Source organism: Oncorhynchus nerka, linkage group LG23 (assembly GCF_034236695.1).
Source record: "Oncorhynchus nerka isolate Pitt River linkage group LG23, Oner_Uvic_2.0, whole genome shotgun sequence".
Lineage (NCBI taxonomy): Eukaryota > Metazoa > Chordata > Actinopteri > Salmoniformes > Salmonidae > Oncorhynchus > Oncorhynchus nerka.
In genome coordinates this window covers 56,080,924-56,105,813 of record NC_088418.1, presented here as the reverse complement: position 1 = coordinate 56,105,813, position 24,890 = coordinate 56,080,924, and the positions used below count along the sequence as shown (strand labels likewise).

Sequence of the window (24,890 nt, the reverse complement as noted above, 5' to 3'; positions counted from 1 at the left end):
AGAATCTCAAATATTTTTTTTCTTTTTTTAATTAACACGTTTTTGATTCCATATGTGTTATTTCATAGTTTTGATGTCTTTATTATTTTTTTTGAAAATAGTAAAGAGAAAGAAAAACCCTTGAATGAGTAGGTGTGTCCAAAATGTTGCTGTATATTACTCTGGGCTTGAGGATGAAGTACTAATTATACCAATATGCAATGCTTGTTGAACTAAGTAAAAATACATTTGACTTCCAGTTCAAACCTAATTGGTTGTAACCATTTAGAAACTGAAGCTGCTGCTGTGTAACTGTGTCATTGTTGCTTACATAAAAGTATTGGCAAAGTTTCTTTAATTCTCTGTCCATGCCAATTAAGAAACTGAGGCAGACTTCAGAGACCATATCACTACAACACTAACACATTGCCACCACATTTCTTAAATGTGCTGAGTCTCTTCTCTCTCTCATTCTCTTTCACTGTATCTCCCCAGAGTGTGGAGGGGGAGCACCACGAGAAGGCGGTGGAGCTTCTGAAGGCTGCCAAGGACAGTGTGAAGCTGGTGGTACGCTACACGCCCAAGGTCCTGGAGGAGATGGAGGCGCGCTTCGAGAAGCTCCGCACGGCCCGCCGCCGCCAGCAGCAGCTCCTCATGCAGGCTCAGCAGCAGCAGAACCTCACTACCCAGCAGAACCATATGTCGTAGGTGAGGCCTTTCATTGCTTTAAGGGTGGGGGACCGAAGCCTGGTGCTAGATCTATTTGTACTGTCATGCCGACTCCTATGGGCATTGTCACACCAAAAAGGACTGTAGGTGTTGGCAAGACAGCACAAACCAGATCTGGGACCACCGAGGAGAAGGAGTTGAACCACACGGATGAAGAAAACAGCTGGTACAGTAAGAAGACCAGTCCTCTAAACCTGCCATATATTTACCATTCTATGATTTAATTTAGATTGAAACTGTTTTAAGGATCTGACAGGGATTTTACATTTCAGTCATTTAGCAGACACACTTATCCATAGCATACATTTTCACACTTGTCCCCCAGTGAGAATCAAACCCATAACCATGGCATTGCAAGCCCCATGTTCTACCAACTGAGCCACACGGGACTCTTTAGCACCTCAAAGGTTTTTGGGGAATAGGGTGAACTGGTGGAGGCTGGCATTGTCTGGAGATACACATTGCACCATTGAAAGAGCAACAGCATTTAAAACACAACGAATGCCTTTGAAAACTGTCTTTGTGGCATCGATATGAGTCAGAAACAGTTATTCTAGTGTCCAAATTGACTACAAAGTGTTTGGAACAATTGTGTGTCACAACAGGCAAATGAATGATTAGACTAAGTACATTTGCCTATTAACATGGGGTGAACAGCTGCAGTGATTGCTCTCTATTCGATAGCATACAGTGAGACAGACCTGCCCAGCAGCCTGGCTTGGTTTACATAAGACAACATGTTGTGCATTTTTTTACTTGAGAAATACTGCAACAAACACCTTAGTGAAATGTAAAATTGCGCAACTTAAACATCCTTGGCAAAAACGTCCAAATTTAATTACAGATTTCTTGAGTTATCTTCGATTCATTCTTGGGATTTTGAGGAAGTGAAATAGGCTTCTGCGTCTACAGTGTCTCATGCGGGACAAACATCATAAACCAAGCGTGGAATCGGTCTGGAAACAAACCTCTAAGACTAAAATCTTGTTTTTCTAATGAGCAACAGAAAAACAGAAGTGCCAATTGGCATGTTCAGTGGTTATTTTAAACCCATTGGGCTCTTTATACCCAGAGAGAGTACCAGAGAGGCTCCTGTCAGAGAGGCTCCTACTGCACAATGATACCAGGCCTTGTCCTTTGGGTAAAAGTTACAGAGGATTACATCAAGCGTTTCAATTTTTCATTAAACATTTCCTTGCAGCACACATTAAGGTCCTGGAATGAGCACTTAATCTATTTCAGGGTGTTTGTTAACTAAGCAGTTGCAATCCCCTGTACAGTCATAACCGTTGTGTCAGTAATTCAGCCGTGTGGCTTGTGAATTATTTTAGATATAGCTGAGCAAGTAAGAGCTCACGCTCATGGGATGCTACATGTTTTATAACACATACCACAGAGCAGACTTGACTGCATCAGTGCAAAGTTGAGGCAGACTTGTGGTATACAAATATACCCCGTCATTGCTTGGATTGCTGGAGGTGATAAAGCTAAAATAAGGACAACTCTGAAAATAGGCAGTAGTAATACTAAGCCTGTCTGGGCCACATCACAAAAGACTTAACACCATCTGCAGGCTAAGGGATCCTCAGTGGCACTGATTGTTTGATAGTAACCCTCCTCATGTAGCCCTCGTTTAGCTCAGGGAGGTATGTGTGAGCTTGGAGACCTGTGCAGTAGAGGCATGGAGTGGGGACTGAGCAGGGATCATGTTGTATCAACCCTGGCATGCTGACTACAGGGCTTTGCCACAGGGGCCAAGAGGCCGGTGGCCAAGCAAGCGACACGCGCAGCGGACAGGCTGCTAGGTGGAAAGCACCATGGAATCTGTTCGTCATGTAGCCTTCCTCTCTGATTCGCTGCCCGGCCATTCTGTCTCTCTCTCGCATACCTGGCCAGGCTGACCAAGGCCCGAGGACACAATAGGCTCTGCTATATCTCTGTTCTCAGTAGTAGTGGGAATTCCACAGACATGTAGCCATTTCCTGCTGTCAAATGACCTAGTGGCCTCATAGGTGGAATGTTATTCATATTTTTCATAATTAATAAACATTCTAGAACCTGACTGAAAATCCGGTGTTTTTATGTCAAATGGTTTTGTTATATTTCAGTCTTCTGTGATGTATCTAAAGTGTAATTTTGGGATGCAAACTCAAAATGTAATACATTTAAACTCTTTATCTGACATGCTACAGGTGTCTTCTTTTTTAAAAGTCCATAACTATGTGTGAGAAGTGTATGCTTTTGTTTCAAAGTAGATTTGTTTAAGACTACCAAGAAACATTCTGTGTGACCCTGATTTAGCCCACTGCAGTAAAAGGTTAATTCACAATCCTTTTTAATTGGCTTTTCACAGTTCAATGGGCTTTTCGCAAATTCACAGCAGAGTACACTACACTTTTGTAACTTATTGGACCAGAATATGACATTAGCATCCCACTTTACCGACCTGTCAAAGTGCTCTCAGCTTTTCTTACACCTGTCCTTCTCACAGGCTGTTCCAAAAGAAGAAGAAGTGAGGGACACTGAAAGGAAGGTTCTGAGTCCATCTCTATGTGCTGAGGATCCCGAAGGAACCACCTGGTAGAGGAGAATATGATACTGTTAAGCAGTGAAGACTCTCTCTCCCCCTTCAATGTACTACCAACAGAATGAAGCAAAACTGAAAGATATGTGTTCTGAAATGTAAACAACGGTGCTTGTGACATGAGAGATTGGAGGCTAAGCACTGAAACCCATATTTTGTTTGTATTCATTTGAAGTTGTCCTCTAACAGTTGAAAGTTGTAACCCTCCACAATGCTCCTTGTCATTTGTGATAGTTTACTTCTTTTTGTTATCTGTTTTGAATTCATTTCACTTGTTTCCTGACTTTGGTTTTGCTATAGCTTTGAACAATGATATTTCTATTGTTTCTTCTATACTGTACTTGTCCGTGTGTGAATGAACATTGCTTTTTTTGTGTCAAACTTGTCCTGCTTTGGATATATGTGAACTCTTTTTTTACCTTATATATTGCAGTGAGAAAATATTTTGTATGGAAACTTGTAGATTTAGCAATAACAGACTTTCGTTGGTTTTACATTTCACATAAAAGTAATGATTAGAGATATACAGTATGTGGTAAAGATACAAAAGTTAACCATGTAATACTCGGTCAACTGTATCTTATGCACTGTGTGTCATAAGGCAGCTTCTGACATTAAAATCAAATGGCTGTTAAAAGAGAGGTATGTAAAGTGGATGAATACACAGAGATAATTGTGTGTCATAAGGCAGCTCCTGACATTCAAATCAAACGGCTGTTAAAAGAGAGGTATGTAAAGTGGATGAATACACATAGATAATTGTATTCATACAATTGAATACAAGTACAATTATCGTGAAATTTCATATCTTGACTTTCAGCTCTCAAGTCAGGCATTTAATGATTGTTAGTCATCTACTCCCATCAAATGAATATATACAGAGAGTATATAGAGTAATCATATATCACATATATCAATATAATTTCATTTATATGAGGAATGTCAAACACATTTATATATATGTATATATATATTTATATATATTTATGTATATTAATGACCTGGCGGGTTAATCAAATGGTACAATTGTCTTTATTTTTTAAATCTATCTATTTTATTGTTTACAATCTGAGTTTTGCATAAAGTCATTTCATTAAGGTATGTGTGTGTGTTTGTTAACATGCAGATGATTATTTAAAATATTGAATTGTACAAGACCTATAGCCCAGTGTATAATTCGTACCAGAATAGTATGGTTAATGGACTCATTCTCCTGGATCTGCGTCGTCACCTTTACATTTTGACAATCATTGTGAGTAAGAGACTGTGGAATGTTCTAGTCGTCTTATCACTAAGGGACCTCTGTTTTAAACTCTCTCCTTCAACCCTCTACCTATTGTCTGACGTAGTATTCTCATGGCAAGTAACCATATTTAAGTATAACAAGTTGCACTGTGGATTCATTGAAAACTATTAGAAAACCAGTCGATGATCAACACTGATCAAAAGTGGTCTTGTATCTGTAGTACTGTCAGACAAACAATACATTGGATGGTTTTCCTAGTAGCAAACTCTAGTATGTATGTTCTATATAGGCCTAGTTCCTTTGTGGGTGGGTATTGAAGTAGTGCAAGATCATTTAACATCCATACTGTGTACAATGTGCCATCCTGATAGTCCAACCAGATTGGTCTATGAACGTGTTTTGTCCCTCAACTTTTGAGCAGTTCATCTTGCCTCTGACAGATCCCTTTTGTACATTTACTTATTCTCTTTCTTATTGCCGACTTGCATTTTTTTAGGCTGGACGTACTGTACTTCCTGACTGGTACTTCCTGACTGGACGTACTGTACTTCCTGATTCAACGTACTGTACTTCCTGATTCGACGTACTGTACTTCCTGATTCAACGTACTGTACTTCCTGACTGGACGTACTGTACTTCCTGATTGTACAGAAAAAAAGACAACACCAGGTGATATGCAATTGTTATACATATTATATTTGTATAAATAAATATATGTGCGTGTGTACATTGATGACTTCATTGACCCCGAACGGCTTCTTCTTCTACTGTGTCTATTCTGCTTGTCTGAAATCTGGGGTAAGGGGAAGCAGGCTACAGCTAACTCCTGACCCCTGTCTGTTTGAGCTGTGAACGGGAGTTACAGGGCAGCAGTGTAGCACTCTTCCAAAGCAATTAAGGTCTCTCAGTGATGGGGTCACTGGTTCTGACACTGCCTTCCACTGTACTGAGATGAAATGCCTGTGGATGACGCTTTTACATTATAATTCCCCCTTGAATTGAAGCATCTGAATATTAACCCAATCGCCAATGGCACGTCAATACAGAAGGCAGACACTGAAAGTAATGCCGGAGCTCAGTGGTCCTTGTAAGATGGAGGAAGGAAACTCAAGCTGAGGATGTGGATTTGCTTGCCTACACTGACTATATAGAACATAGTGTGTATTGGCCTACTATTGTGTTTGTCAAAGGGAACATGTCTTTTTTACACCACTAGACAAACCAGGCTGTGTGCTCTATTATAAACTTGGCTGAAGCTGTAGACAGTATACCACGATTATGACAAAACATGTATTTTTACTGCTCTAATTACGTTGGTAACCAGTTTATATTAGCAGTAAGGCACCTCTGGGGTTTGTGATATATGGCCAATATGCCACGGCTAAAGGCAGTTTCCAGACACTGCGTTGCATTGTGCCTAAGAACAGCCCTTAGCCATGGTATATTGGTCATATACTACACCTCCTCGGGACTTATTGCTTAATTCTACCTCCCTCAGATAGAATCAAAGGAATATTTCCATCAGGAATGTCTAATTCACAAACACGACTCATCCTCGCAATCCATCTATCTATTTAATCACCTCTTTTCTCATTCCATGGCGCTAATGAACTAAGTAGTGAGGATGGAAACCAAAACTCATAATTAGGCATCACTGATGAGAGATCAGTGAAATGTGTTCACATCTGTCATTCTTATTCAGTAAAATGAATAGATCTCAGCTTGAATTCATCAATCAGTAGGCTACACACTACAGAGACCTTCATATAGTCTAGAGGGCTTATGTTGGAGAATGTATAAACTACAGAGACTGGGCCATGTCGTGGTTACTGACATTTGAGCCCTCGGGAATGACATTGCATTATATGCATCTAATCTCATCTTTCTGGACATATGACTCCTGGCTACAAGTCATTTCCATTAGCACAGCCTTTAAATGAATCAGAGTGATCTGATGAGTCTAATGCAGATGAATAACAGCATAGCCAGCATATGTATTCACTGTATAACACTGTAAGAAATTCACACTGATATGACTGGTGTGAATTGATGTGTTTCTGTGTAATGCTGGAACACACCACTTACTTCATAGCCAGGTGAAATCACATCCTCTGTCTCCGTGACAACATACTTCCAGATGCAGGTGGGGGGGACTCTATAGGGTAGGGGCACTGCGTGTGATGTGATACCCTGTTGGTCTGCCGTGGCAACCTAGAGGCAGAAAACACTGATTTTGTGCCACAGACATTTGGAGGTAGGTGATAAAACAATACTTTGTATGATTCCCCATGGAAGCAAATGAAGAAGAAAAGGCCAAGGATACTATCTGTAGGATAGACCTCAAAGGTTATGTAGTGTTAACACTATCTGTAGGATATACTACAAAGGTTATGTAGTGTTAACACTATCTGTAGGATAGACTACAAAGGTTATGTAGTGTTAACACTATCTGTAGGATAGACTACAAAGGTTATGTAGTGTTAACACTATCTGTAGGATAGACTACAAAGGTTATGTAGTGTTAACATAAATGATGATAAAGTCTGCTATACAGAAGATTAGACTGAAGCCTATAGTATAGTAGTCTGTCTGGCACCAGGTCTGGAGGTCTTCCAGTCACACCTCACTTTGTAGTCGCGTGGGTCGCGCGTCAGCCAGGCTAATAGTATAGACCAGGGGTATTCCGACCCAAATCGACCTATTCAAGTCTTATCTTACGAAGTCCGGACTACTGCTGGTTTTCTGTTAATGACCGCATAGTTAATTGCACCCCCCTGGGCTACACCACAAAGTAGGATCAGTGAGTTAGTCATCTGACTTTGATAAACAATCAGAAATCACTACTGATTTTCTGGTTCATTCAGAAAGCTAAACTTAGATATGTGTTTTTAGTTGAGGAGTCAATTAGACCATGCCCATTTCAAGCTTATACTTCCCCCCCCAAAATTGCTGGCTAACTCATTGAGATGAGATAGATGAGATAGGGTGCAGGCCAGGCAGCAGGCTGTTAGCCAGCCTGCCATCTTAGTGGAGCCTGCCACTAGCACAGTCAGTGTAGTCAGCTCAGCTATCCCCATTGAGACCGTGTCTGTGCCTCGACCTAGGTTGGGCAAAACTAAACATGGCGGTGTTCGCTTTAGCAATCTCACTAGAATAAAGACCTCCTCCATTCCTGTCACTATTGAAAGAGATTGTGATATCTCACATCTCCAAATAGGGCTGCTTAATGTTAGATCCCTCACTTCCAAGGCAGTTATAGTCAATGAACTAATCACTGATCATAATCTTGAGGTGATTGGCCTGACTGAAACATGGCTTAAGCCTGATGAATTTCCCGTGCTAAATGAGGCCTCACCTCCTGGTTACACTAGTGACCATATCCTCCACGCATCCCGCAAAGGTGGAGGTGTTGCTGACATTTACGATAGCAAATTTCAATTTACCAAAAAAAAAAATACTGCGCTTTCGTCTTTTGAGCTTCTAGTCATGAAATCTATGCAGCCTACTCAATCACGTTTTATAGCTACTGTTTACAGGCCTCCTGGGCCATATACAGTGTTCCTCACTGAGTTTTGGTGGCTTTAATATTCACATGGAAAAGTCCACAGACCCACTCCAAAAGGCTTTCGGAGCCATCATCGACTCAGTGGGTTTTGTCCAACATGTCTCCGGACCTACTCACTGCCACAGTCATACTCTGGACCCAGTTTTGTCCCATGGAATAATTGTGGATCTTAATGTTTTTCCTCATAATCCTGGACTATCGGACCACCATTTTATTACGTTTGCAATCGCAACAAATAATCTGCTCAGATCCCAACCAAGGATCATCAAAAGCTGTGTTATAAATTCTCGGACAACCCAAAGATTCCTTGATGCCCTTCCAAACTCCCTCCACCTACCCAAGGACGTCAGAGTACAAAAGTCAGTTAACTACCTAACTGAGGAACTCAATTTAACCTTGCGTAAAGCTAACTAAAAAGCAGCATTCCCCAAAAGAGGATGGCTTTCACTTCAGTAGTGACAAGTTCATGAACTTCTTTGAGGAAAAGATCATGATGATTAGAAAGCAAATTACGGACTCCTCTTTAAATCTGCGTATTCCTCCAAAGCTCAGTTGTCCTGAGTCTGCACAACACTGCCAGGACCAAGGATCAAGGGAGACACTCAAGTTTTTTAATATTTTATCTATTGACACATTGATGAAAATAATCATGGCCTCTAAATCTTCAAGTTGCCATCTGGACCCTATTCCAACTAAACTAGTGAAAGAGCTGCTTCCTGTGCTTGGCCCTCCTATGTTGAACATTAGAAATGTCTCTCTATCCATCAGATGTGTACCAAACTCACTAAAAGTGGCAGTAATAAAGCCTCTCTTGAAAAAGACAAACCTTGACCCAGAAAATATAAAAAACTATCGGCATATATTGAATCTCCCATTCCTCTCAAAAAAATTTGCTGTTTCCCATTCCTTCCTGAAGACAAACAATGCATACGAAACGCTTCAGTCTGGTTTTAGACCCCATCATAGCACTGAGACTGCACTTGTGAAGGTGGTAAATTACATTTTAATGGCATCAGACCGAGGCTTTGTATATGTCCTCGTGCTTCTAGACTTTAGTGCTGCTTTTGATACCATCTATCACAACATTCTTTTGGAGAGATTGGAAACCCAAATTGGTCTACATGGACAGGTTCTGGCCTGGTTTAGATCTTATCTGTCAGAAAGATATCAGTTTGTCTCTGTAGATGGTTTGTCCTCTGACAAATCAACTGTACATTTCGGTGTTCCTCAAGGCTCCATTTTAGGACCACTATTGTTTTCACTATATAGTTTAGCTCTTGGTGATGTCATTCGGAAACATAATGTTAACTTTCACTGCTATGTGGACGACACACAGCTGTACATTTCAATGAAACATGGTGAAGCCCCAAAATTGCCCTCCCTGGAAGCCTGTGTTTCAGACATAAGGAAGTGGATGGCGGCAAATGTTCTACTATTAAACTCGGACAAAACAGAGATAGTTCTAGGTCCCAAGAAACAAAGAGATCTTCTGTTGAATCTGACAATTAATCTTGTCGTCTCAAATAAAACTATGAAGGACCTCGGCGTTACTCTGGACCCTGATCTCTCTTTTGACGACCGTATCAAGACTGTTTTAAGGACAGCTTTTTTTCCATCTACATAACATTGCAAAAATCAGAAACTTTCTGTCCAAAAATGATGCAGAAAACTGAATCCATGCTTTTGTCACTTCTAGGTTAGACTACTGCAATGCTCTAAAGTCCGGCTACCCGGATAAAGCACTAAATAAACTTCAGTTAGTGCTTAACACGGCTGCTAGAATCTTGACTAGAACCAAAAAATATGATCATATGACTCCAGTGCTAGCTTCTCTACCCTGGCTTCCTGTTAAGGCTAGGGCTGATTTCAAGGTTTTACTGCTAACCTACAAAGCATTACATGGGCTTGCTCCTACCTATCTTTCTGATTTGGTCCTGCCGTACATACCTACACGTAAGCTACGGTCACAAGACGCAGGCCTCCTTACTGTCCCTAGAATTTCTAAGCAAACAGCTGGAGGCAGGGCTTTCTCATATAGAGCTACATTTTTATGGAATGGTCTGCCTATCCATGTGAGAGACGCAGACTCGGTCTTGACCTTTACGTCTTTGTTGAAGACTCATCTCTTCAGTAGGTCCTGTGATTGAGTGTAGTCTGGCCCAGGAGTGTGAAGGTGAACGGAAAGGCACTGGAGCAACGAACCACCCTTGCTGTCTCTGCCTGGCCGGTTCCCCTTTCTCCACTGGGATTCTCTGCCTCAAACCATATTACAGGGGCTGAGTCATTGGCTTACTGGTGCTCTTCCATGCCATCCCTAGGAGGGGTGCGTCACTTGAGTTGGTCGAGTCACTGACGTGATCTTCCTGTACAAGTTGGCACCCCACCTTGGGTTCGTGCCGTGGGAGAGATCTTCGTGGCCTATACTTGGCCTTGTCTCTGGATAGTAAGTTGGTGGTTGATGATATCCCTCTAGTGGTGGGGGGGCTGTGGGTGGGGTTATATCCTGCCTGTTTGGCCCTGTCCGGGGGTACCGTCGGACTGGGCCACAGTGTCTCCCGACTCCTCCTGTCCCAGCCTCCAGTATTTATGCTGCAATCGTTTATGTGTCGGGGGCTAGGGTCAGTCTGTTATATCTGGAGTATTTCTCCTGTCTTATCCGGTGTCCTGTGTGAATTTAAGTATGCTCTCTCTAATTCCCTCTCTCTTTTTCTCTCTCTCTCTCTTTCTCTTTCTCATGGAGGACCTGAGCCCTAGGACCATGCCTCAGGACTACCAGGCCTGGTGTCCCAAGTTTAAATCAGTCACTGATTAGAGGGGACTTTTTTATGGTTTGAGGTCCAGATTTGAATTTGAGGGGTGTATACTATTATTAACTAGACAACTAGCTATAGCCTAAAATCCCACTGGGCACACACTGGTTGAATCAACGTTGGTTAAACAACGTAGAATAGATGTTGAATGGACATCTGTGCCCAGTGGGATAAATCAACATGATGTCTAGATTACTCACTCAAAGGTGGGGCGGCAGGGTAGCCTAGCGGTTAGAGCGTTGGACTAGTAACCGGAAGATTGCAAGTTCAAATCCCTGAGCTTTCAAGGTATAAATCTGTCGTTCTACCCCTGAACAGGCAGATAACCCACTGTTCCTAGGCCGTCATTGAAAATAAGAGTTTGTTCTTAACTGACTTGCCTAGTTAAATAAGGGCAATAGTTAGCCTTCATAATGACAAAACTGTTTGAATTATATTGATGTGATTATGAATCACTTAATGTTAAATTATGTTTAATGTAAGAGTCTGGCAGCAGGCTAATTATATTGTATTGATGTGATTATTCACTTAATATTGTTAAATATATTTAATGTAAGAGTCTGGCAGCTAGCTAACCTCATAGCCGTCTCATAATTTAAAGGAGGGATTTGCAGTGAGCATGAGGACAACATTGGCTCCACTTGAGCACGTGGGTTTTGGAGTTTCAAATTTAATTGGATCACCCTGTTCCAGGAGAACTTTCCTGCAATTCAGGAAATGTAAAACTTACTATATATGAGGTTTAATAAGACTCCTGACTTTGTAATTTACACTATAAAATCTCAGACTTGATTTTCCCTTGTGAAAAATGTGTCAACCCCTACAAAAATGTCTGTTAATTATAATCCACATAATAATTCACTTAATAATAATTCATTTCCTGTTGCTGCAGAATTATTTTCCTGCTGTAATAAACTGAGTAAAATTAAGATCCTATATCTTTATCAATTTGTCAGGTAATTACTGTTTAACTGGAGTATGACACAAACAATATCACAGCCTACTTATTAGATAAGCAATTTGAAAAGCTCTAGTCATGTGAGCATGACAAGTGACATCTCATAGTCAAGTATTAGAAATACCTCCCTCTTGTGGTAATAGTGTATACTCAGTACTGCAAATAATGGCTTTGGCTATTGTGAGAAATGCCAGAGTACTTCACATTAGAGTGATTTGTGTCAGGCTACGTTTAGTCCTTACATTGTCCAGGTTGGAAGAGGAATCAAAAGGAAATAGATGAATGATATCCTAATAATAAAGTACTTGATGCAAATCCTACCCCTGTTGTAACCTTGGGTCATACTATCTGTTGATGTGGAAACAAAGATTATATCTCTTGTCATCCCATGACGTCACATGAGTGATTTATGAATATATCCAATGTTTAGCCATGGAAAATTACTTCAATGCGCGGGGAGCTTCGTAGCCAGCGGTGTGGCTTACTGAAATAGAAGCCCTCGCTGGTATGCCTGCTATGCCACAGAGCCATCTAGCATAATGCCACAGAGGCAGAGCTAGTGTTTAACTACCATTATGGCCCACTCGCCACTGAGTCTCTCCCTCTGGTGTCACAATAGGAAGGTGCTTGTCATTAACATGAAGACTTGCGTATCTCTCGAAGGTTGTGTCACAATGAGACAGGTTTCTATGTTTTCACATGGGCGTGACTGTGTGCTGTGCTGCCATAGGGCAAGTGATATAGGATTGACATAATCTGTTGGTTGCTTTCAAACCCATGTAAAAAGAAAACTGCAGTGACACATTCAATTTGACTGTGTTCTTCTATTATAAATGTTTTATAAATGTGTTATAAATGTGAGGGAAATCCTTTTAGCCTAATGGGGTCACAATACAACAGGAAAAAGACTGTAACGCTTTGATTTTATGAGCTATAGGCTTTGATGAGACGCAACATATGATACTAGTAACCCCTTCCCCTTGTTATGTTCAGGCCATTTGTTCAAAGCCATAGTGTTTAGGGTGTAGTTAGGGGTGTTAACAATGAGAAACATTTGTTACTGAAGAAAAAACAGGTACACAAACCCTCTCTCCTCCCCTTCCCATCTCCACCCACCACACCAACACTCTGACCAGGAATGGAATGCAAGCTACTCTCTCTTCTGTAGTCACTGTTTTTGATGGATTAAACAACATTTACACCAACAGATGTGGGAACTCTAGAATTGTTGAAACGTTTATTGATCATGAGAAACGTGAAGCTAACAAATGCAATAGCTTAAATACAACTTGTTTCAATGATGCATAGGACTATATCAGGACAGACACATGAAAAGGATCAATTAAATAGGTCACAGTTGGTATTTATATTGTTTCAAATAAATGAACATTTACAGTACATATTTACAATCTTATTTACAATACAAAGGTTGGCAGGTGTTGATCGATCTTAGCCATCACCGAAATAGGAAGTCAAAGTGGTATGCGGTTAAAGATCAGGGCCATCAGATGACTTATATTCTAATGCAGGTCATCTTCACAACACGTGGTACACAGGTCTGGTCCCGGGGCTTTCTGGAGTGCAAGGCTGGGAGTCGGTGCTGGAGGGCGAGAAGGTAAGCATATCTCTGAGCCCTGCTGGGGTACTGGCATCTACCGAGGAGAGGCGATCTACTATGCTAGACAGGCAGGCCAGGCTGGAGGCACCAGCACCTCTCTCTCCAGAGATCACTAGACAGGACAAACAGGGGAAGGACAAGGTCAGTCAAGACAATGAAGATAGCTCATCTTATGGATGAGATCAGTTAACTACCATGTCCAATTGAGTCAATTTATGTGTATGGTGAATTTAAATGGAAAGACAGAATATTCACGTAACATAATTTGTGTCTTTATAGTACGAATCAAAACGAATGAATGTAAACCTGGCAAGTTTTACAATAGTCAACCTACACAGGTGGTAGCCAGACCATAGCCTAACATAAGTCCATTACATGTATTCATTAGACAATGTCTCTAGTTTTATATGACATAACAAACAGAAAAACATATTAATCAATGTGTCTTACCATTCTTAATGTAACTGTAGTTGTTGCCAAAGCTTGTGTTCATCTGAGGCCACACAACAGGACTGTTACAGTCAACCTACAAGGAAACAAACAAAGCAAACTGACGTTAGCACAGCAGTCATGACAAAGCACGTGACATTATTCCCCTTTCTACGTTTCAGACATTTTGAAGTGTCTGAAATGCATTTTCCTCAACTGAGGTTTGTAAATGGTGCACAATAAAGAAAGCCACTAAGATAAGAACATACAAATATGAAATCATATTAAAATATCGGTAAATAATGTCATCCTTGGTCATCTTGCCAGACTGATAAATCCACAGTGTTCCTGCCTGTCTGGCTAGGGTTCTTTATTTCACAGCCACCTCAGGGCCAAAGTTGCAGGCTACTCCCATGATCTGCCCGGGCTCTAGCCATGGCGAATCGATTGTATCAGTGGAAGCAACACCAGTTTGTGCAAGATGACACTTTCTCCCAGTAAATCTGCAGAAAATCCTGGCAGTGGAGGAGAACATGCAGTCAGGATGGAATGCAGAAAAGCACAGTCTTTCCTGCCAGACTTCAGTAAGGTGGATTTAGCAGGGTTTATTAGGCTATAACGTGTACAATGGTGGGAAAGCCATTACTCCATCCGCCATCATAAAGATCCATTCTATTATTTAGCATCGCATCACCTTCTAACCACTGTTTTGTGGAGCTGATTCTAATCTTGACTGGCCAACTGAGAAAGTATCATGCATGCACTGGGGTAATGTACATGCACCAAACACACCAATACAGAAAAGGATAGCATTTGCATGTGAAACGTAATGCATCATGCATATATAACACTGCACAAGAGAGGTTTACATTAATGAAGCAGCCAAAGAAGATGAAATGCACAAGGGAACATTGTAATTGAGATCCCCCAACAGCACAATCAGTGCAAGTCTATTCAATAAACATTCTACATTTAAAGTGAGCCTGTTCCCCTTCAGATCCAGGGAGATACTCTAAATGCAAATTAGTATTACAATATGCATGCTCAGAGACATCGGGAATTAAGCTACTAAGGTAGAGTCCCAAACAAAAGCTTTTTAACTCAAGATCTTGGGAGATGCAACAAGACAGAGGCTAACAGCAATGTGATCCACCATGCAAATAGAGTACTCTGAATTAGTCCAAAGAGGGAAAGCGTTTCAGCAGACACTGAACTAGCAGGACCTGAAAAAACCTCTGTGTGCTGCACAGAGATGAGGAGACAGTGAGTGAAGCTGTATATGAGTCCGTGTGTGTCTGGTCTCAGTCTCACCATGCTGTCGGAGCAGCTGGACGAGGGGCTCCCAGGCTCTGAGCTGCTCTCCCCAGGAAGGCCGTAGTAGTTCTCCACATGCTCATGGAGCAGCTCCTGGAGGCTCTCGATGTACTGGATGGCGTTGCGCAGGATCTCCACCTTAGGCAGCCTCTGGCTGGGGTTGGCTGAGGTGCAGCGCCTCAGAGCCTCGAAGCCGTGGTTCACCTTTTTCAGCCGGCGTCGTTCCCTCATGGTGGCAGCCCGCCGCCGGTCCACTGTGCTGGACTTACGCTTGCAGGCCTTGCAGGCCCACTGAAGGCAGTGACCCGCCTGGTGAGGAGTCCCAGGGACCCGGACGTGCTCGTCCTCCTCTGAGCCGTCCAGTTCCCCGGGGCCGAAGTCCAGGTCCTCTGGCGAGGAGGCACAGGCGCTGTCATAGAAGACCTGGGATGGGGAGAAGACATCCATGGCTGGGCTGTTGTTGTGGTTGAAGAAAGGAAGGAAATAACTCTCTGCTTTGGGAGAGCAGTGGGGTGAGAGAGGAGACCTCTGAGTGATATGAGGGGGCTGCTGCCATGGGGCCCCCCTTATATGCCCCCAGTCCACAGCCCAAGGCCCACATTGGCCAGATCTAATTACCATGCCCCATTGGCCCAGGCAGGCTGGGGTTAGCTCAGCTCTCCACCCCACCCGCTCCCTCACCCCCAGTACCCTGCAGAGTTCCCCACATCTGCACTCACTGGTGTTTTCCCACTCATTACACCACTACATGGCCCTTTTCTGTAATAAACAGACCTATTTTGAGTAAAGGTAATTGTTGGTGAACACCAATAGTTGAACAGGTAAAGAGGAGAATAACTTTACCTCTCAGATCTCACAAAATAGTATGTTTTCTATACCCATTTGTAATTATATACACTACTAATATTGCAATGAGCCAACATTCAAAATCATACACATATGTGTGATAATAATGGAGATTAGTTTAGTTTTCTGAAACTGACCAATAGCAACGAGGTGAACCATGTACAAGAGTTCGCAGGCCAATTTTATGCTTGAGACAAATAGCAGCGTTACAGATGCAGCCCAGCTGCAAAGGGAGGTGTAACATTTCAAATCCCGATCATTCACATTGCTGCGGTAACTCCTCTAACCGGTCCTAACTCATCATTGAAGGTGTCATTACACCGTGTCCGTGTTTGTTAAAACTCATTAAAATAGGTAATTGAGCAATTAACACGAGGGCTTCAATTCGTGAAGAATTTGCAAGACCTAGTTTTCTAATTATAGCCATGTCAAATTATATTCCAAACAGATAGGCCTATACATTTAAACATGTACATATACAGTGCTGTGATAAAGTATTTGCCTCCTTCCTTATTTCTTTTTTTTTTGCACATTTGTCACACTTAAATGTTTCAGATCAAACACATTTAAATATTACACAAAGATAACCCAAGTAAACACAAAACGCAGTTTTAAGTGATGATTTTATTTAAGGGAAAAAGCTATCCGAACCTTCATGGTCCTATGTGAAAAAGTAATTGCCCCCAAAACCTAATAACTGGTTGTTCCACCCTCAGCAGCAACAACTGCAATCAAGCGTTTGCGATAACTGGCCATGAGTCTTTCACGTCGCTGTGGAGGAATTTTGGCCCACTCTTCTTTGCAGAATTGTTTTAATTCAGCCACATTGGAGGGTTTTTGAGCATGAACCGCCTTTTTAAGGTCACGCCACAGCATCTCAATCGGATTCAAGTCCGGACTTTGACAAGGCCACTCCAAAACCTTCATTTTGTTTTTTTAAGCCATTCAGAGGTGGACTTGCTGGTGTGTTTTGGATCATTGTCCTGCTGCAGAACCCAAGTGCGCTTCAGCTTGAGGTCACAAACTGACGGCCAGACATTCTCCTTCAGGATGTCTTGGTAGAGAGCAGAATGAATGGTTCCATCAATCACAACAAGTCTTCCAGGTCCTGAAGCAGCAAATCAGCCCCAGACCATCACACTACCACCACCATATTTGACTGTTGGTATGATGTTCTTTTTCTGAAATGCTGTGTTACTTTTACGCCAGATGTAACGGGACGCACACCTTCCAAAAAGTTCAACTTTTGTCTCGTCAGTCCACAGAATATTTTCCCAAAAGTCTTGCGGATCATCAAGATGCTTTTTTTGCCAAAAGTGAGACGAGCCTTTATGTTATTTTTGGTCAGCAGTGGTTTTCGCCTTGGAACTCTGCCATGGATGCCATTTTTGCCCAGTCTCTTTCTTATGGTTGAGTCATGAACACTGACCTTAGCTGAGACAAGTGAGGCCTGCAGTTCTTTAGATGTTGTAGTGGGTTCTTTTGTGACCTCTTTGATGATTCGTCTCTGCGCCCCCTTTGTCATTTTCATCAGTAATCAGGCCTGGCTGTGGCTAGTGAAATTGAACTCAGCTTTGCAAAAAATGTGATTAACCACAGTAAATTCATGATTTAACAAGGGGGGGGGCAATTACTTTGGGTCATATTGGGCCATGAAGGTTCGGATATCTTTTTCCCTTAATAAAGAAAGTGATCACTTACAAATTGCATGTTGTGTTTACTTGGGTTATCTTTGTGTAATATTAATAATTCTTTGATGATCTGAAACATTCAAGTGCGACAAATGTGCAAAAAAATAAGAAATCAGGAAGGAGACAAATACTTTTTCACAGCACTGTAATTGTTGCACCTGGAAAGGTCTCAATGTCTAATGTATAGTTTTGAGGCCCCTCTTAAAAGACCTGTATCGCATTGTATCCTTGATACATTTCACTCAATAAAACTAAAAATCTGGCATTACAATTGTGTTAACTTTTAAAATATTCGGCTTGTAATACATGTTAATAAGCATGCTATATTCATTATTTAAGCTGCATCTCGAAAGAGGCGGCTTGCGCCCGAACAACATGTGCATAACCTAATAACGCATGAGAAACTAGCTAGAACAAACACTGATGAATAGCCATGATGAGCTGCCATTTTCAGTCGTCGGAGTAATTATTCGAGCGTTGTGTTTGTTGACACCCTACACGGATACAATGTGGATATTTCTCACAACGTGTCAAAACGTTTGTCCTCCTCTATCTCTGGGAACCGCGCACACCTAAGAAAACACTCTAGTACCTGCCACTGAATTGCGGTCCGAGTTTGTATTGCGCACAGCTGAAGAAGACATTGGCATGAGCCTGGCCCTCGATGCTGCGGTTGAGATCAAAGGCTATATTGACTGTGAACAATCCCCAACAATATGGAAAACGAGAAAACCTGGCAACAACCAACAGTTAATTGAGCCTATAGGATACGATTGCACCAGCATATGGTGTTAGTGGCGATACATCTAGCAGAAGCCTATGCGCTGCTCCAGACGTTGTACACACTCACTCTGACTCTGTGATCTGCAGTGCTAGCGGTGTCTCTTGGGAACTAGGGGGTTTGTTTTTTATCGCCTCTATTCCGGAGTTGTTGTCGGGGGTCAGAGGCAGAGTTAAGTGTAGGGCATTAGCTGGGATTTAATGTCCCTTTCCCCTCACGTGAAACCCTTATTTCTTCTAAACTTGCTTAAGCTTTGATTTCATGTGATGTTGTGCCCCTCTTATCCGGTCTCCATAGGGGTCATATATCAAATGTTCCATAAAGGTTTATTTACCACAGATTCTACATGCCATAGATGGACACGTATTTTTGTTATATTTCTGAAAGATGTGGAGTATGGTGACAAATCATCTCAATTTTGTCTGATGAACAACATGTTTCAGACTGATACAATCATTTAAATCACACTTTATATAATCCTTCATGTATAGTATTTCACTTTTCCAGTTAACCAATGTTTGTTTTTATATATGGTGGGAAGCCCATTTCTTAAAGTAACTGTCTAGTGTTTCCAGATTTCTATGAAATATGACCAACTTTTGGTTACAATATGAGTGAAATAGATTTCCTTCCAAAAAGTGTAATTATGTATGTTAAAAAATCATCTTTACTGTGTTGGAATGGTGTGGGTGTACCTCAGCAATAGAATGTTTTGGGCATATACCGGTCATTAAAAATATTAATGTGAGCATTAAAAATATTCATGCAAGTAGACCACCGATTGGCCAGCTCATCCTCCTTTAGACCACTGATTGGCCAGCTCATCCTCCTCAGGAGTATGACATCATATTCTATGAGGAAATAGCAAGCATTTTTTTATATGGTCTGTTTGAGATAGAAGTTTGAGGTGGGGTTGTTGAAGTGTTTTTTTGTTTGTCCAATTTAGACTTTGGCCACAAATGCGAGTATTGGATGAGTTAACAATTATTTGGGTATGAGTTATTTGGGTATGAGTAAGATGATTTGGGTATGAGTTAACAGAATATGAACTTTTAAAAGTGAGACTTTCACTGGACAGTTACTTTAATGGGTGCATTAGATCATATCACATGACGAGGGTTTTTGATTGGCAACACCACTTGTCTGGCAGAGAGCTGCAGTGTGCTGCCAACTACAATGTTGCAGGGAATCATTTCATAGCAGGATATTCTAGGAAAGCCAGATAAATCAAGGCATTTCTCCCAAAGGCTGATCCTCCCCTATAAAATCTCCCCTTTCATCGGCCTTGACTTTTTAAACACATCCTCCACAGCAAAATCCATTTCGATCGCATCATAAATGACAAGGAAATCTCTGTAAAATTGCAGACCGATGTTGTCTACTAACAAGTCAAATGGTGATAATACATCGTACTGCACTTATCCTCCATTTAAAACACCCAGAGAGAGGATTAAACAATTGAATCTCTAACACCTAACTTATAAAGACTGTATTATACATAAATAAGACAGTAATCATAGACATTAGCATAGGAATCACATCTATTAAACCCCAGACTGATCAATTCGCATCTAAATCTTAAAATAACAGGTCCCAAAGAAATGACGTCCCTCTCAACATAAAGGTGGTAATTGCTATTTTCCCAAGGTTTAGGTCTCAATGTTGAGCAGGTGGTAGATTTTGGTCAAACATATCAACGATATTATCCAAAAACAAACAGTAGATTGACAAGGTCATTTGGTGGGATATAGGAGAGCCTTAGAACTCATTTGGAAGGAAGACGCTGGACAATTCTCATGGACACTGGGAAACAGGCTCACAAACTCACTGTGAGAAAGCTGCTTCGATCCCATTAAAACAACATTACTGTTGGAGCTATCTAGTTTCAGTTTGGTTCAGTGAGAGAGTCAGAAGTAAAAGGAAAGATGTGAAGGGACTTCACAGGCCCTATATCCTTTGATAGTACTTACTGTATCAGGCATCACTGAAGTGCTCATTAAATCTATGTTTAATCCCACTAGAAATAGGAGCGTGGGTGGTTTGACATTGTGATTTGGATAAAGGTTGGTACATTGGATATGCAATCTGCTGTTTTGAGAAATCACCCAAAACGTACCCTACCCTAAAGCCTTTTACACCTTTATACAAAGACTGTAAGGTTAATCAATTTGAATGTACTCAGCGGCAATACAAAAACAACACCCCACAGAGACCCTAGTGCATCTCTATTATGGCCTCTTTTTCAAATGACTGTTGGATGAGTCACTAATAAGTTGTGTGTGTGCTTGGGGTCATGAGTCAGTGTGAGGTGTGTGTGTGTGTATGCTTACATTAGTGTGAGGGCTGAGGGAAAGGCAGACAGAACAACCTGGACTCGGGTGGACGTAACAGTAAACAAAAAATCTGGTAAACTGAAATTAGGATGATATTTTACGTTTGGTATGACGTGTTATTTTCTGGGTGTTCATCATCCATTTCTTATTATATGTTACAAATTACAATTCGTATGATATTTTACGTATTACATGTCATATGACAAGTTATGTTTTGAATTTACAATTCTTCTGATATGTTACAAATTCCAATTTGTTGTGGCTAACATTATGTTATGACTAGTCTATGACACCAGGCTGGACACACAGGGGTCAGCAGGGCAGTGTGTCAGCCACAGAGATCTGAGAGGGAGAGGAGCAGTGCTCACTGTGATGCAGGCTTAGGTCAGCACAGCAATGCACTGTGGGATCATAAACAAGTAGGACTCCCCAAGTCAACATGTAGGAGAAAGAGATCATCATATCAAACATACATTCAGGGAGTCCCGTATAAACTATGTGTAAACGTTGTGCTAATGTGCATGATCAAACAAGTGATCATGAATTAGGACCTAATAGATGGCTGCATTATCACCGAGGGCTTTGCACCGTTGCCTCCTGGCCAAGTTTCCATGTCGAAGCATATCTGAGTTTAGAGGTGACAAAATAATAATACTTGTAAAATAACAATAGTAATAATATTTAATAATATATGTTTTTCTAATACATTAATTTCCGACTAGCACCGACTTTGCTAACTACTTTATGAGGGAAAATATACTTGCTACGACTGTGAAATGTGGTTGTCTCACCTAGCTATCCTAAGATGGACACACTAATTGTAATTCGCTCTGCATAAGAGCGTCTGCTGAATGACTAAAACGTCAATGTAACGCTACTGAAGTGGACCAGGCTAGCTCTCTGCCAGCTGGAACAAAGAAAGGAGCCCAGGCTAGCTCTCTGCCAGCTGGAACAAAGAAAGGAGCCCAGGCTATTTCAGTTCCCGTTGGATTTTATGGTCTTCTAATACCCATGAGTACTGGGGGAACTTGTGGCTGATGCTTGCATGTACAGTGTCATATCTCTATTCAAATTCCACATGATCAAGTGGGTTAGTGGGGACATTAGGGATATTCTCGGATATCATTATGAGACCTGAAAGGTATGGCTGAAAGATTGTCACATAATAAGAATGACATGACCTGCAAAGAGGTTGAACACCGTATGACCTACCTTAAGTAGCAATACAGCATAAATTAATCTATAGTATTTGGAGTCAAGTCTAATTTAAAAAACTGGTACGACATAGGATAATTCAAAATTGAATACCTGAGGTTTTAAATGCATGGTTTTCTTGATACTATATTATACTACACGTGTCAAGGCGATATAGTGTACAAAATGTAATTTGTTTTTATATCAAAATGTGTCAAAACTAAAACTGCCTTAAAATACCTGACAAGTATTTAAAATAAATAATGAAGTGCATAGATAGTGATGAACAAAACGTGTAGATGCCTTGTAAGATACAATGCTTACAATTTATTTGTTGGTCAGTTCATATAGAAATACTCAAATACAACAATGAATCTCTTGAGGTTGTGTTTCTGCCTTTTATATGTAAAATAAATTAAGTTGTTAATATATTATAAAATATTTACAATTATCAAATGTCCATTTGGAAATAAAATATTATAGTTCCATTGTTGTCATACCTTAGAAAGAAAATATTGACCATTCATACAATTTAAAAGAAAACATTGACTACAAAATGCCCGTTAATTTGCACAAATGAATAAGTAAATGGAAACTAAAACATATGAATAAAGAAGTGAAAATAATTTCGAAATAGACAATGGAAATATGAAATGCTGACGTCGCTTATACAGGCTACAAAATTCCAATAAATCATGATTTATTTTTCTGAGACTTCTTCGTTGCAAGTCGGTTTCTCTTCACTTGATATACTGTCAACGATTGATGACAGGCGAAGAAGGCTGGTGGACGCTGAAGACTCCGTGAAGCCTGAAATATAGAAATCAAATATATAAGATGTATAATCAGTTGATGAGTTGCAAAAGAGCAATTTAGATTTAATTTACTATTCATAATTGGTTCCAACCTTCTCTCTGATTCGTCATTGGTGCATTGGAATGATCAGCTGAGGTCTGCCAGTTTTGACAGTTCTTCTTCCAATGGTACTCCTTATTGGACACCTTCATGTACACACACATATATTAGCTTAAGTGTATACTAACACACGTGTTATTATACAAAGTAGTAGGCCTACAAGTATAATGCACAGTAAGATATTTCTCATTGTGGAAATGTTCCCTTTAAGTGTAAAGCAAATTATTGTATGCATAAAGTGACATAAAAAAATGCAGATGCAAATACTACTCAAATGAAGCTTACATGGTGTTCTTTCACGTTATAGTTATATGAGCCATTTTGAGGCGTTTTTTCTTGCTCATCCAGTGTATGCAACAGGTCCTGCAATTGCTCGATGTAGTTTATGGCGCTGCGTAAAATGTCCACTTTGGGCAGCCGCTGGTTCGGATTGGGCACGGTCTTTTTCTTCAACGCATCGAATGCCTCATTGATCTTCTTGAGCCGCCTTCTTTCCCTGAGAGTGGCCGCTTTGCGCCTGTCGGTTGGTGCAGACTTTCTTTTACAAACCTTACAAGCCCAGATGAGGCACTGTCCCTCGCAGTGCGGCTGAAGACCAGGGGGTACGAGGACATGCTCCTCTCCACTGCTGTCACATCCAGTCTCGGACGGATCCCCCCCAGGCGACAACGGGCTGACATTCCCGTGGTACAAAGGGGACACCCCCGCCATGTCCAAGTGCTGCAATGGTCCATGATCTCCCTCGAGATAGCGCAGATCGTTGAAGAAATAAGTGTTGGTCTCAAAAAGGTCCACCATACTGTTGTACCCTCGCACGGCCTATGTTTTGACAGTGGGACACTGCATGGCATTTAAATAGCCCAGTGACCTAAGTCACCAGGCTTATATATAGAAACTGAAACTCTATCCAGCGCTTAGCTGTCGCAGTGCATCAACCTTTTTTTCTCAATGGGGTTTTTTACTACCAAGCGAGTTTGTGTAGAAAATAAATAAGCGTTAACACCTCTCAATGAAAGTTAAAACGTCACTTCAAACTTATGACAGGTGTTTTCAATATCTGTTTCACAGTGAAACGGTAACATTCTCAACCTACAAGATAACTGTCAATGTAATCTTCAGGCCCTCCCCAAGAAGTTGGCTCCCCTAAGTGGAACATATATTGGCCCTCAACTGACTTGCAAAGTTCCAAAAACATTATGTTCATAACTAATAATAATAATAAAGTATATTCGTTCTTGTTGACTAGTCTTATCAAAACCTTTCAACTTTTAAGCTCAATTCCCAACCTACTGTAGGCTGAAATTCTACAATATAGATTATGACATTTCAAAGAAACATATCCTAGACAGCAAGAATGGTTAAGTGCAGTTTTAACTTGTGCCATGTCCAATCATAAATAGATATGAATGTGCAGTCAAAATGACATGCGTGATATCTAGGCAGTATAAATAGATCTGGGACTCATTCATCTTAAATCCATAAAATAGATGAAAGTCTTCTCAGTGGTGCTATGTGGCCTTTGACATTTTTTTTCTACGATCTGCAAAGTCTGCTTCTCAGCTGGGATACTAGTGGTCGCTGAGTGCTCCTGTTTCTGCCTAGAGATATGGTATCCATGACATGTGCCAAGAAATTAGCCAAGTATATTTTTGTCACCCTTTTGGCCTATGTTTACCATTTATAGTATTAGCGTTGGGGTTACCTGAACATTTATGAAACTATTATGTGTGTGTGTGTGCCGTGCATGTATGTGTGTGTGTGTGTGTGTGTGTGTCTATGTACACTACCATTCAAAAGTTTGTGGTCACTTAGAAATGTCCTTGTTTTTGAAAGAAAAGCACATTTTCTGTTCATTAAAATAACATCAAATTGATCAGAAAAACAGTGTAGATATTGTT

General features: G+C 40.9%; 3 protein-coding genes across 4 annotated transcripts in view; 1 reads left to right on the top strand and 2 right to left on the bottom strand.

Moving 5' to 3' along the window:
• LOC115107101 (protein lin-7 homolog A) overlaps positions 1 to 4,393 on the top strand; it is a 36,603-nt gene extending 32,210 nt beyond the window's left edge. Inside the window, exons 5-6 of one of the 2 annotated variants that reach the window (XM_029630486.2) lie at positions 475 to 683; positions 3,200 to 4,393. In XM_029630486.2, coding sequence (XP_029486346.2) covers positions 475 to 683; positions 3,200 to 3,224 — 234 coding nt within the window. In that variant the 3' untranslated portion in view covers positions 3,225 to 4,393. Of the gene's footprint in view, positions 1 to 474; positions 688 to 3,199 lie in introns of both variants that reach the window. The other variant, XM_029630487.2, reaches the window with a different exon arrangement.
• Positions 4,394 to 13,085: 8,692 nt separating this feature from the next.
• Positions 13,086 to 15,833, bottom strand: LOC115106276 (myogenic factor 5-like). The gene is given in 4 exon segments (XM_029628843.2): positions 13,086 to 13,601; positions 13,940 to 14,015; positions 15,230 to 15,790; positions 15,792 to 15,833. Coding segments are annotated over 4 exon segments (873 nt in total). The 3' UTR covers positions 13,086 to 13,407.
• Positions 15,834 to 22,373: 6,540 nt separating this feature from the next.
• LOC115106275 (myogenic factor 6-like) lies at positions 22,374 to 23,821 on the bottom strand. The gene is made up of 3 exons (XM_029628842.2): positions 23,278 to 23,821; positions 22,985 to 23,078; positions 22,374 to 22,887 (listed from the first exon to the last, which is right to left on the bottom strand). Exons 1-3 carry the CDS (start codon positions 23,788 to 23,790, stop codon positions 22,778 to 22,780), a joined length of 717 nt encoding a protein of 238 aa, XP_029484702.1. The 5' UTR covers positions 23,791 to 23,821; the 3' UTR covers positions 22,374 to 22,777.
• Between the last annotated feature and the right edge of the window lie 1,069 nt (positions 23,822 to 24,890).

Coding starts and splice junctions, on each gene's coding strand:
- LOC115106275 (XM_029628842.2), bottom strand. CDS start 23,790: ATGGTGGACCTTTTTGAGACCAACACTTATTTCTTCAACGATCTGCGC. Junction 23,079..23,277: donor ATAACGTGAAAGAACACCAT/GTAAGCTTCATT, acceptor GTGTACATGAAG/GTGTCCAATAAGGAGTACCA. Junction 22,888..22,984: donor AATGACGAATCAGAGAGAAG/GTTGGAACCAAT, acceptor TCTATATTTCAG/GCTTCACGGAGTCTTCAGCG.